The sequence below is a fragment of the Chiloscyllium plagiosum genome, unplaced genomic scaffold, assembly GCF_037043375.1.
Source record: "Chiloscyllium plagiosum isolate Xiang-an unplaced genomic scaffold, Cpla_swu_hap1 HiC_scaffold_17, whole genome shotgun sequence".
NCBI lineage: Eukaryota > Metazoa > Chordata > Chondrichthyes > Orectolobiformes > Hemiscylliidae > Chiloscyllium > Chiloscyllium plagiosum.
Window position 1 is genome coordinate 30,678,589 of NW_028270155.1, and position 13,985 is coordinate 30,692,573.

Sequence of the window (13,985 nt, forward strand, 5' to 3'; positions counted from 1 at the left end):
GGGCAGCACAGTGGCTCAGTAGTTAGCACCGCTACCTCACAGCACCAGGTTTGATTCCAGCCTCAGTGACGGTCTGTGTGGAGTTTGCACATTCTCTCTGTGTCTGCGTGGGTTTCCTCTGGGTGCTCCAGTTTCCTCCCACAGTCGAAAGATGTGCTGGCCAAGTGAATTGGCTATGCTAAATTGCTAAATTGTGATAGATGCATTAGTCAGAGGAAGTGGGTCTGGGTGGGTTACGCTTCGGAGGGTCGGTGTGGACTGTTTGGGCTGAAGGGCCTGTTTCCACACTGTAGGGAATCCAATCTACTCTAACGTACACATGCGATATCCTGTCAAAGGCATTCTCCTGGTCCAGGCTGATGAGGCAGGTATCCACCCCCCTGTCTTGCACATAGGCGATCATATCCCTGAGGAGTGTGAGACTGTCAGTGATCTTCCTGCCCAGTACAGCACAGGTTTGGTCAGGGTGAATCACCGATCCCAGAGCAGAGCTGACCCGGTTGGCGATGACCTTTGACAAGATTTTGTAATCTACGTTTAATAATGAGATTGGTCTCCAATTTCTAAATTTCCTCCCTCTTCCCCCTTCTGCTTGTAGATGAGAGTGATGATGCCTTTCCTCATGGATTCATTCATGGTACCAACCAGAAGCATACTGACATACACCTCCGGCAGGACCCGGCCAACTAAGTCCCATAGAGCAGAATAGAGCTCGACCGGTAAGCTGTCGCTTCCAGGAGTTTTATTCTTTTCGAAGGACTCGAGGGCCTCAGTCAGCTCATCCAGAAATAGCAGCTGGTCCAGCCTCTCCCGTGTTCTGTCATTTAAGACCTCCATGATAGAGGACAGGAATGACTGGGAGGCCGCGCTGTCCATTGGCTTGGAGTCATACAGACTGGCATAGAAGGATTTGCTGATCCTCATGATGTCAGCCTGAGATGACGTTACCGAGCCATCTTCTTCCTTCAGGCTGCTGAGCACGGAGCTCTCTTTGTGCACCTTCTGGAAGAAGAAACGTGAGCATGTCTCGTCCTGCTCCACGAAGCGGACCCTGGATCAGAAGATTATCTTGGAGGCCTCCGAGGCAAAGAGTGGAGGCTTGCTGGCCATTCACTTCCTGGAGGTCCTCTGTGACATCGACCCCCATCATCTGCAGCAGAAGCAAGTTTTGCATAGATTCCTGGAGTTGGGACCCTTTTCCCCACCTCTCTCGTGTCTTCTGAACACCTCGGAGGATGAAGAACCTCTCGATGTTCCCTTTTACTGTTTCCCACCAGACCGCTGGAGACTCAAAGAGGGGCTTCACGGTTTTCCAACCTGCTTAATCCCTCTTGAGCTCCTCAATGTTTCCTGGGGTCAACAATTTTGTGTTTAGCTTCCACGTTCCCTTACCAGCTGCTGCTCGTCCTGTAGGTGACAGTTGGCCAGCAGGAGGCAGTGGTTAGAGAAGAACACCGGTTTGACGTCCGTGGCTCTGAACGTCGATTATCCAAATTTCGGATTATCAAACAACATCTCAAGGTCCCGATGCTTGGATAAATTGTATTATCCGAACATTTGATTATCCAAACAAAATACTCCCCATCCATGTCACTCAGTAATCAAGGTTGCCCTATACTGATTGGGCGGCGTCTAACTTTGGATGTGATTCTCCTTCCTGACTCATTACAAGTCCTGCACTTTTAATAGGTACTCTCAAACAGAGTTGGGGTGAGCTGAGATGACTCACACTAGTTAAGCATCAATAGTCACCAACACCTACTGAGGCCCTGTTCAAGTTTCAGGTGGTTAACTGATAACTGTTTCACTGTTATCAAGATGGCTACCTTATTAACCTTTTAACTAGACTACTGAATTTTAAACTTTTGAAATGGTGAAAAAGATCTACCAGTTCTCTAAATTTGCCAAACTACTTACTCACTTGAGTTGTCTCTCACTCCGGATGTGATCTCCCCTTCCTGACCATGTGCACCAAGGAGAATGCCCCTACTCTCCTTCAAAATAGTGGAATGAAAGGTTTTGCATCGACCACAGAATCCTGATGATTTAGTATCCCACTTGAAAAGATGTGGTACCACTTTACAGTTTCACCTAGATATTTGTGCTCAATTCTCTGAAATTGGACTTGAATCTGTAACCTTGCTTTTATTCAAATGCAAGCATAAAGCTACCAACTGCATAATAGCTGATGCCCATAGTGTTACACACAAGTGCTCTGGTATCTGAAGCAATTGTTAATTTCAGATTTAAGCTTTAAAAAAAAAAAAGCCCTTTTAATGCATTGCCCCAGAAGTAATTAAATGTCCATTATGAAGTTCAGTAGCTAGTCAACATGACTCTATGTGGGTCTAAATGTTTAGATTCAGTTACTAGTTCAAGCACTTGACCTTTCCCCCCAGAAAATAATAATAATTTATTCTCAAGTATCGAGTCTCAAGTCTCAAATGATTAGATGCTACTCATATTATGAATTATATAATAAATATTTACAATTCATCCAATATTCAAAGCCCATAACCAAGGTCCTTAGAAAAGAATTCAATTTATAAATCATTCAAAGCACTACAAATGTCAATTTTAAGATGGCCATAAAATATTAGCTATTTGCGAATCAATATCAAAGAAGCTCTTGAAACTACATTGAAATGATAATCAAAAACAGTCTTCTGGCCTTAACATTAAACTCCACCACCTCAAAACTATGAACTCTTCTATTAGGTAGGTACTACTAATAGCTCTACTACAGGTTTACTTTTAAAAGGTTCATTTTCTTGTCCTGATTACACATCCTTTTCATGGAAAATTTTTTGATCATTTGGCATCATCTGTATAGTCGGAAAGGAAGGCTCTCTCACTGAGGCCTGGTTTCTATTTGGCAAAAAAGGAAAAATGGAAACTTGGACATTCGAATTGTCCTGGAATGAAAGTCCTGAATGGTCCTGGCTAAAATGTGAGTCTGAACATCCAAGTGACTAATAACTATACATTTATAAATATTTTAAAATGTTGATTGAGCTTTCTGCCTTTAAAATTCCACAACAGCTGAATGCTTTACTCTAGACATTTTGCTTGTGTTATGGTTCGGTTCACCGAGCTGGGAATTTGTGTTGCAGACGTTTCGTCCCCTGTCTAGGTGACATCCTCAGTGCTTGGGAGCCTCCTGTGAAGCGCTTCTGTGATCTTTCCTCCGGCATTTATAGTGGTTTGTCTCTGCCCCTTCCGGTTGTCAGTTCCAGCTGTCCGTTGCAGTGGTCGGTATAGTGGGTCCAGATCGATGTGCTTATTGATTGAATCTGTGAATGAATGCCATGCCTCTAGGAATTCCCTAGCTGTTCTCTGTTTGGCTTGTCCTATAATAGTAGTGTTGTCCTAGTCGAACTCATGTTGCTTGTCCTCTGCGTGTGTGGATACTAAGGATAGCTGGTTGTGTCGTTTCGTGGTTAGTTGGTGTTCATGGATGCGAATCGTTAGCTGTCTTCCTGTTTGTCCTATGTAGTGTTTAGTGCAGTCCTTGCATGGGATTTTGTACACTACATTGGTTTTGCTCATGCTGGGTATCGGGTCCTTCGTTCTGGTGAGTTGTTGTCTGAGAGTGGCTATTGGTTTGTGTGCTGTTATAAGTCATAGTGGTCGCAGTAGTCTGGCTGTCAGTTCGGAAATGCTCTTGATGTATGGTAGTGTGGCTAGTCCTTTAGGTTGCGGCATGTCCTCATTCCGTTGCCTTTCCCTTAGGCATCTGTTGATGAAATTGCAGGGGTATCAGTTTTTGGCGAATACATTGTAGAGGTGTTCTTCTTCCTCTTTATGTAGTTCTGGTGTACTGCAGTGTGTTGTGGTCCTTTTGAACAGTGTCTTGATGCAACTTCTTTTGTGTGTGTTGGGGTGGTTGCTTTCGTAGTTCAGGACTTGGTCTGTGTGTGTGTGTGGCTTTCCTGTATACCTTTGTGGTGAATTCTCCGTTCGGTGTCCTCTGTACCATCATGTCTAGGAATGGGAGTTGGTTGTCCTTTTCTTCCTCTCTAGTGAATCGGATTCCTGTGAATGTGGCGTTGATGATCCGGTGTGTGTTCTCTATTTCTGTGTTTTTAATGATTACAAAGGTGTCATCCACATAGCTGACCCAGAGTTTTGGTTGAATTTGCGATAAGACTGTTTGTTCTAATCTTTGCATTACCGCTTCTGCTATGAGTCCAGAGATGGGTGAGCCCATGGGTGTGCCGTTGATTTGTTCATATATTTGGTTGTTGAATGTGATGTGTATTGTGAGGCACCATGAACACTAACTAGCCACAAAACGACACAACCAGCTATCCTTAGTAGCCACACACGCAGATGATAAGCAACATGACTTCGACTGGGACAACACTACTATTATAGGACAAGCCAAACAAACAGAGAACAGCCAGGGAATTCCTAGAGGCATGGCACTCATCCACAGATTCAATCAATAAGCACATCGTTCTGGACCCAATATACCGACCACTGCAACGGACAGCTGGAACTGACAACCGGAAGCGGCAGAGACAAACCACTGTAAATGCCAGAGGAAACAACACAGAAGCGCTTCACAGGAGGCTCCCAAGCACTGAGGATGTCACCTAGACAGGGGACGAAACGTCTGCAACGCAAATTCCCAGCTCAGCGAACAGAACCACAACAACGAGCACCCGAGCTACAAATCTTCTCACAAACTTTGATTTTGCTTGTGTGCTATATTGGTTCTCCACCCTTGCCACTTGCTTGTAGATCCAGCCAATTAATATTGCGAATAAGACTCAGTCACACACCCTCAAGCCTTTAATGCAAAGAGATACAAATTAACCACGATCTAAACTTCACTTAACCACCTTGGCTCTAGTTTCTCCCCCTGGCCCCTTGTGAAAAAGAAATACATTCTAATTAAGAGGAGCTTGATTTAGTTGGTTGTGCATTCCTAGATTAGGTTAGGAATTTAATATCTTTCTTTACTCTCCTTTTTCCAAAAGGAGATCTAATTGTAGTCAATAATTCCATGTTTGTTGTTTGAAATAATATGTTTAAACATAGCTAAGATGTTAAAGTTTGAGCTGAACTACAAAAATCAGAAGATGCTTGAAACACTAGAAATAGTCAGCAAGTCATGCAGCATCCATGGAGGCATCTATAATAATTGATTTGTAATGTCAGAGCTGTTTGTCTTAAATGAGTCACATGATTAATAATCATTAGCACTGTTTGAAGATGAGTAAGGAGACTTCAATCATACTGGTTAGCATCTTTCTTTCAACCAGGCTGAGAAAAAAGATAAATTATTGTCCATCAGTAATGGGGCATTCCAAATGCAGAATTATTTGCCTATACAACTAAAACTAAACATTGATACGGAGCTCATTTGGTAAAAGGTACTTTCCAATATTGACAGGAGACAATTATATACTCCGTATTAGCATAAACTCTGAAAAGAAAGGACAGCAAATGTATGCATGAACTAGAAACAAATAGATTTACATGAGAGGTAAACTAGAACACTCATCTGCTGTGGGGACTTAGTCAAATGGTTTGAATCATTGATCAATGCAGAGACAGGAATTTCCAGGAAGAACTGAGAAAGATTAAAGGAAAAAAAAAACTGCAGGTATTTATTTTTGCCAATTCAGAAGGGCAAAACTGTATACTGCAACCAATCACCAAGTGGAAAAGAGTATGAGAAGAAAGCAGTGATACCAAGAAGTGGTAAAAATTGTAGCATTTGATAGCATTGCTCTGGTTAAGCTAAAATTAGGTTTCTTGTCCCAACAATACAGCATCATAATCTGTTTCACTTGCTCCTATGGGCAAAAATTGCAAGGTTATATTTTGAAAAGTGAAATGAAGACATCATTTTAGTGAATAGCATATAAAAATACTTCCTTTCAAACATGACTGGTGGCATTCATCATTTTGCATGACAAAGTATATAATATGGGTTTACCAATGCTTTAAACCTCCAGTTGTCTTGAGTCAGGGATCACCAGTAGAAAAAAAAGTGTTGAATGTGCTTAAATTGAAAAGACAGACTTGAAAGCATAAACCCCAGCTACCGTGACCCCACAGCAGAGGTTTTTATCTGCTTTAAACAACCAGCTATTTCATGACTATATCCCTCTTTAGCTAAATTTACTCTTCTTCCCACAACAGAAGCCTTTACATGCAGCTGAACAATATGATGTTGACTTTATTTTGGTTGGTTTATTTGCTTTTGCACTCAAATCAAGCATGTAATTAGTGTGGTGCCTGATTATGAACATATGTATGAAACCAATATATTGAAGTGGCTCTTCTACTTCTCTTAAAAAGTTTCAACTTACCTTCAACATCTGTTTAAAATAGACAAAAAATGGTTAACAGTGCTGTAACCCTTTGCCAATACTATTTTATACTATAATTAAGTAAATTAGCTCCATTAAATACAGAGCCTGAATTCACTACTATTACAATGATTACATACAATTTGGTTTAAATAACTAAGTTTATTGGTACTTTATTGCAGACTTTTATAAAAAAGGAGAAAGTTATGTATAGAAACTTGGCATAACATAGGAAGTTCTCTCATATGAATTTACACACACAAAAAAAAGCTTAGATTTAGGAAACTTAATTAAGCTCCATCAGGTTACCATTATTAGAAGTAACAAAGTCAGAATGATACTGCAAAAAGACTACTATTCAGGTAATCATGCCAGTGTTTTGCAAAAAAAAATTACTCAATTAAACCATTCCCCAACAGGTTCTTTTTTTTTTCCTTGAACTGTTGATCCAATTGTCTTTTGCAAGTTAACATTGAATCTGCTTCTGCCACCCTTTCAGGCAATGCATTAGGTAATAGCTCATCATGCTTCTGATTAATTTATCAATTACATTAATTCTAAACACTATCAAACCAACTTTTTTTAAAAATGGTGGCATATGTTAACCTTGAACATGTAGATGCAGTTGCTGTTTTCAAGTCTAGCCTGTTTTTAAGCATTAAAGCAGAACAAATAGTAAAAAAAAAACATATATATACAAAATGGAGTATTAGTTAGAGTTTAAATATATGCAGGCAACTTCCCTTATATCTTTGGGGAGGTAGTGGATTTCAATCAAGATAGATTGGTAGGAACAGTGTAATTAGTCTTAAGGGCTAGGGAAAGAAAAAAAAAGAAAAAGGGGGCAATTACAGAGTCGGATGTACAGCACAGAAACAAACCCTTCGGTCCAACTCAACCATGCCGACCAGATATCCTAACACAATCTAGTCCCATTTGCAAGCACTTGGCCCATATCCCTCGAAACCTTTCCTATTCATATAGCCATCTAGGTGCCTTTTAAATGCAGTAATTGTACCAGCCTCCACCACTTCCGGAGGCAGCTCATTTCATACATGCACCAGCCTCTGGTGTGAAAAAGTTGCCTCTTAAGTTCCTTTTATATCTTTCTCCTTTCACCCTAAACCTATGCACTCTAGCTCTGGACTCCCTTACCCGAGGGAAAAGACTTTGTCTATTTATCCTAACCATGCCCCTCAGGATTTTATAAACCTCTATAAAGGTCACCCCTCAGCCTCCGATGCTCTGGGAAAACAGCCCCAGCATATTCAGCCTCTCTATAGCTCAAATCCTCAAACCCTGGCAACATCCTTGTAAGTCTTTCCTGAATCATTTCAAGTTTCACAATATCCTTCCGATAGGAAGGAGACCAGAATTGCATGCAATATTCCAAAAGTGGCCTAGCTGACATCCTGTACAGTGCAACATGACCTCCCAACTCCTATACTCAATACTCTGACCAATAAAGCATACCAAATGCCTTGTTCGCTATCCTATCTACTTGCAACTCTACTTTCAAGGAACTGTGAACCTGCAGTCCAAGGTCTCTTTGTTCAGCAATACACCCCAGGACCTTACCATTTAAATGTATAAGTTCTGCTCGGATTTGCTTTTCCAAAATGCTGCACCTTGCATTTATCTAAATTAAAACTCCACCTGCCATTCCTCAGCCCATTGGCCCATCGGATCAAGATCCAATTGTACTCTTGAGGTAACCTCCTTTGCTGACCACTACACCTCCAATTTTGGAGTCACCTGCAAACTTGCGAACTATACCTCCTATGTTCATATCCAAATCATTTTACATAAATGAAGAAAAGCAGTGGACCCAGCACTAATTCTTTTGGCACACCACTGGTCACAGGCCTCCAGTCTGAAAAGCAACCCTCCACCATCATCCTCTGTCTTCTACCTTTGAGCCTGTTAAGCATCCAAATGGCTAGTTCTCCCTGTATTCCATGAGATCTAACCTTGCTAACCAGTGTCCCATGAGGAACCTTGTCGAATACCTTACTGAAGTCTATATCGATCACGTCTACCACTCTGCCCTCATCAATCCTCTTTGTTACTTCTTCAAAAAAAACTCTGTGAAGTTGATATAATTTCCCATGCACAAAGCTATGCTGACTATCCCTAATCAGTCTTTGCCTCTCTAAATCCTATCCCTCAGGATTCCCTCCAACAACTTGCCCACCACCGATGTCAGGCTCACTGGTCTATAGCTCCCTGGCTTTTTCTTACCACATTTCTTAAAAAGCGGCATCACATCAGCCAACCTCCAGTCTTCCGGCACCTCACTAGTGACTATCAATGATACAATTATCTCAGCAAGGGATCCAGCAATGACTTTGCTAGCTTCGCATAGAGTTTTATGCTAGACCTGATTAAGTCATGGGGAATTATCAACTTTTATACATTTCAAGATATACAGCACCTCCTCTTCTGTAATATGTACATTTTTCAAGATGTCACCATCTATATCCCCACATTCTATATCTTCCATGTCCTTCTCCACAGTAAATACTGATGCAAAATACTCGTTTAGTATCTCCTGTGGCTCCACATATTGGCTGCCTTGCTGATCTTTGAGGGACCTTATTCTGTCCCTAGTTCCTCTTTTGTCCTTAATGTATTTATAAAAATCCCTTTGGATTCTCCTTAACCACATAACCCAAAGCTATCTCATGACCCCTTTCTGCCCTCCTGATTTTCCGTCTTAACAATGTTCCTACTGCCTTTATACTCTGATTAATTCGATTTCTCCTGTTAATACTTGATTATAGTCTCAATTTTTCTAGTCGCCAGCTTTCCCTACACCCACCAGCCCTTCCTTTCACCCTACCACGATTGGCTCACTTCTGTCCATTTCAAGAGAGGTTAGTTAGTATTACTACTGTGCAGATATTGGATTTATTGATAATGCTGTAAACAGAGAAGCAAATTCTAAAGGGAGACAACATTAGAAAAGGCATTTCTTTTAATGGAAGTTGTAATTAGGATCAGGAATGGGCCACTTGGCCCCCTGAACCGCTCGATCATTCAATAATCAATTGATTGGATCATCATTTAGCTTCAGTGTTATGATATTTACCCTGAAGTTTAAAAACAAATGAAAACTAAAATTACAGAGGGTGCAATTATTGGGATTTACTATGGATGTTCATTGAAATTAAATTTTTTCAGCATGACATCATGCAGGCCATTCTTATTTCATCACTGTCCAAATAGATCAAGTATACATATCTTTAAAATCAAGTAAGTACCCAAAGTCTGAAAATTAGTTTATTCTTACTTTAGCTTTTCAAATTAAAAGTCTATCTGCATTGTTACTGATGTCTGATGTTACAAAAACAGTGCACATTACATATAGAACATACTGCAGGTCACAAAAAAAAGGTGTTGCACAGAATTCCAACTAATAAAACATAACAGGGAATGCTGCTCAGAACCACCAATTTAGTTTATTCAATGAATATATACTGCCATATAAAGAAGTATTTCTGTACAACAAGCCTGGTCAAGAGAATGTCTCTTAAGTAGTAATCAAAGGTTTAAACACTGAGTTCCAACTAGGAAATATTTAAATACATCGAAGCCTCTTTAAAACCAAAAAATAACATGGTGGAAACTGTCCCCTTCAACAGATATTATACATCTGAAATAATGAGAAAAAGAGGCAACAACTCTTATTGCAGATGGTATAAACTATCAAAAAAATTTGCAGCAATTTAAGTTTCTAGAAGAAATGAGGTCACATAATTGTCAATTCCACTGAAATCCAATACCTGATGCAAAGCAAAGGCTGTACGTTACTGCACTAGCCATTCAGCAATTGAAATGCAGTGCATTCATGGTCAGCAGAAAAGCAACATGGTGGCTCATTTCAAAAGACCATGTAAACATACCAAATTGCTGCTGTAGCCACACATACTCATTTTGGAAAACTGCTCAGTACAAAAATATTCAAATATGTTGCAGTGCAGGTAATTCATTTCCTTTGAGCAAACTCAAAGAGATCAGGACTTCAAGTCATTTCCTTCAGAGACTGGATGTGGCCTGAGAGTCTTGTAGAGAAGATGAAGGATCACAAGTAGCAGCATTTCTGAAGTGCTACTCAGAGCCACTATAAATGGGGCCTGCGAGGCAAAGTCTGCTTCAATGCGACGGAAGGACAACTGGAGTACTGCAAGGGCTAGCAGGCTATTTTGAACTCCAATCTCTATGCTGACTGTTTTGCATAAAGGAACAGGTAATTTTAAGCAATAAGCCATGAGATATCCAATAAGCAATCCAAACACAGGAACAGCAACTCCAGCAACAATTATTTCCTTACGAACATTGCAAAGTATGGCTGCTCCCATCTGGTAAGCCATGAAGAGTCCTCCAATAATTAACAGGAAACTGAGGGGTCGAATGAGCAAAAGTAAGAACTTGCTGAGTCGTGGCAATTTATATTTTATCAACATTCCAGTTGAAATGGGAATAGCAATAAACAGCAATGTCACAAGGATCTTAGTAAATGGGACATGCAGTGTTTCATGAACATTGAGAATATGGGTATAAATGGTGGATGAAAGTGGCATCATAGCAGTTGCGACTACAGTCGAGATCAAGGTCATGGAAATAGCAAGGGTCACATCCCCTCCTAGAAGCAGACTGTAGAGGTAACCTCCACCTCCTCCAGGGGTAGAGCAAGTTATTATCAGCCCGAGGGAAAGAGCTTTGGGAAGGGAAAAGGCCTTGGACAAAGTATATCCATATAATGGCATCAACAGAAACTGCCCAATCACTCCTAGAATGACAGGATGTGGCTGTTTGAGAAGACCTCGCAGGACTGCTAACTCCACTTTACAACCAAACGCACACTTGTTTATAAAAACTAAAGGCAGAAGGAAATAAAGGAGGGGGTTCTGAGAGAAATGCGCCAAACTAGTTGAACCTGGATCATCATCAGTGGGAGACACTTTAATAATATAATCTTTTCGCTCTTCCACAGTGAATGGCTCAACCCTAGTGACATCCAGAAGGCGGATTAAGAGAGGCGCGGTCCCAGCCAGTCCGGATTTGATGCTGACAATGTAACTTTTCACAAATCCTATGGTTTCAGCATCACTGACGTTAATGATGGTGAGGACATCTGGGTCCAGAGACTGAACGAACAGTTTACTACCATCCTTTTCCTCGGCGCTGCTGTAGCGACTGGAAACCACAATGATGCCTTTGGTGTTTTCGGGAAACTCAAATTCAGTGGAGGTGCCGTCTCCGATGGTCACGTAGTACAGTGCTGGGGTCGAGCTGTTGGAATCCACAAGGCAGTAAACGCCGCTGAGGAGCGGCAGCAGCAGGAGCAGCGCCGGCTGCACACTGGCCATCCACAACAACATGGAGCGGTCACACATTCCCCCACCACCAACTTTCCGCTGCGTCAGTCCGGCCCCCGAGAAAAGGCAAGAAGCAGCAGCCGCCGTTCACTCCAGAGAGGGAAGCGCTCACAATCGGCCGAGTCGCAGCCGCATTCGAGCGGGTGGAGAGGCTGAACCCCGGTGCCGGGAGGCCAGTACCCTGTCTCCGGACATACCGCAGCCTCCCGTTTACCGGTAGCGTCTGTGCGTCTCGCCGCCCCAGAGAACTTCCTTCCGGCACAGCTTCCCCTGTACTTTCACTTTGTCAGTCAGTGGGTAAATGTCAGAACATTGCCGTGCTGCTGAGTAAACCCCCACCCACTCTCAACACTAACCCAAATACCTGTACTGACGTAAAGTGACCAGGCTCCAGCAGATAAATAGTCGTGTCAGTCTTTCAAATGACGCCTCCTCTCCTCTCCCCTCCCTTCCCCGTCTTAGGTTCCCCTCGGGTTTTCACGAATTGACAATTTCTCTCTCCTTGTTCGCAATCAAGCGATTAGCGCGTTCCCACATTTGTTGACGCTTCTTCGGCATCGACTCAACGAAAGCCGCTTTTCATATCAGGGCAACTGCCGGGCGTTTCTGCACAATCATTTCCCAATCGTGGGGCGGTGATGTTGCTGAGTTTCGTTGTTATCCGGTTCAATACAGAACCCACCTCCAGTTTCGTCAGACTGAAGCCTCAATCCTCAATATCACTGGCAGACATTAACTCACAAAGTCTGCTGTTTGCGGCTTTTGTCTCCTATTCTATGATGTGATATGATAGATTCCATTAGGTCTTCAGGGCTGAACCTCACAAAGTAGAATTCTACAGACAATTGGAAGGTTGGCTTTATTCTATGTAGCGCCGCTGCGGTTCTGAAAGAGAACACTCAGCTGGTGGTTATAGTTGTATTATCCAAAAATAAACTCAAAAGTGAGATTTTGATTTCATAGTTCAAGTTGAAGGTGACTGAGATATTCAAATCTCCGATAACGTTTTTTCTGGTTTAGACAATCCTCGTTGCCAATTGTTTATTTGACAGGAAAGCTGAGGCGACTTACAGCTGAAGACTGACTAGACAGAGTGATTGGTTTTTCATTCCATTTCCTGCATATCGCTTGCTTTTACAGACAGACAGACCTTATACGACCTGGAATTGCAATTCGTATGGAAGTCTTCTACTTCTGTCAATTATAGATAGTTAGATTTTGCCCAAAATTTGCCAGCATGCTCTCTGTGTTAGAATTTACTGGAACATAGTATCTCAATGCGTTTCCATCAGTTAAATATTTTCGATTAACGTCAGTTCAGAAATGTTTGAACCAGAAACTGTAAGAAATGGGAATTTATAACGTTAACATCTGGAATCCTCATTCAATCTACTGAAACCAACCCCATTCTCTGCAAACCAACTCCCTTGGTCCCATCTCCACCTTTTCTCACTTTGGGAAAGGAAACAATTCCATTTGTAGAATATCATTTCTTCAGGCAGTAAATTGTGGTTAGGGATTTCTAAACTTAAGTTCATATTTTTTCATCATCTTATTTTCTGTTCCTTTGTTTTCTATTTTCATGACATAATATGGAGGTGCCGGTGTTGGACTGGAGTGGACAAAGTTAAAAATCACACAACACCAGGTTGTAGTCCAACAGGTTTATTTGGAAGTACAAGCTTTTGCAGCGCTGCTCCTTCATCAGGTAGCTAGTCATGTACCTGGTGCTGTGTGATTTTTAACCATTTTCAATACAGTTTTATGTTTTTTCTCTGGTCCGCATTTTGATTCTAAGTCACAATTTCCTCCTACCATTGTTCCTGTTTCTTTCTTTATACTTCTGTTGTTAATGAGACCAGTTACTAATCACATTAGTCTCTAATGGCCCTGATGCTCCTTTGCCCTCCCTATTATCAACTTAATTTATCAGATTTGTGGGACACATCTAGAGACCCAAATAATGGACACCAAAATCATTATCAAAACTCAAGACTAGCGTCAGTACTATCCAAACTTGACTCTGATACAGTCAAATCTCCCTTCTCAATATGAATAAATGCACAAAAACTAGCTTTAGCATATTCAACTGTGTATCTTTAATGTTAAAATGGTATGAGATAAATAAATACATAAAATAAAGACGTTATTTATGTTAGTTTACAGAATAAAGGAAAGAGTTAAGGATTACAATCACAGCACAGAGCAATCACAAAATCTTTCATTAAGAACAGGCAAGGCGGTAAAAGAGGGGGAGGTGTGGCCTTGTTAGTCAAGG

At 41.4% G+C, this 13,985-nt stretch overlaps 1 protein-coding gene across 1 annotated transcript; it reads right to left on the reverse strand.

The window, feature by feature from the left end:
* Positions 1-6,468: 6,468 nt before the first annotated feature.
* On the reverse strand, positions 6,469-13,323 carry slc10a3 (solute carrier family 10 member 3). Its single transcript, XM_043706721.2, has one exon. The coding sequence runs from the start codon at positions 11,723-11,725 to the stop codon at positions 10,343-10,345; it is 1,383 nt and encodes a 460-aa protein (XP_043562656.1). The 5' UTR covers positions 11,726-13,323; the 3' UTR covers positions 6,469-10,342.
* Positions 13,324-13,985: the final 662 nt, after the last annotated feature.

What these genes read in the sequence shown, in the direction of transcription:
- slc10a3 (XM_043706721.2), bottom strand. Translation starts at nt 11,725, where the DNA reads ATGTGTGACCGCTCCATGTTGTTGTGGATGGCCAGTGTGCAGCCGGCG.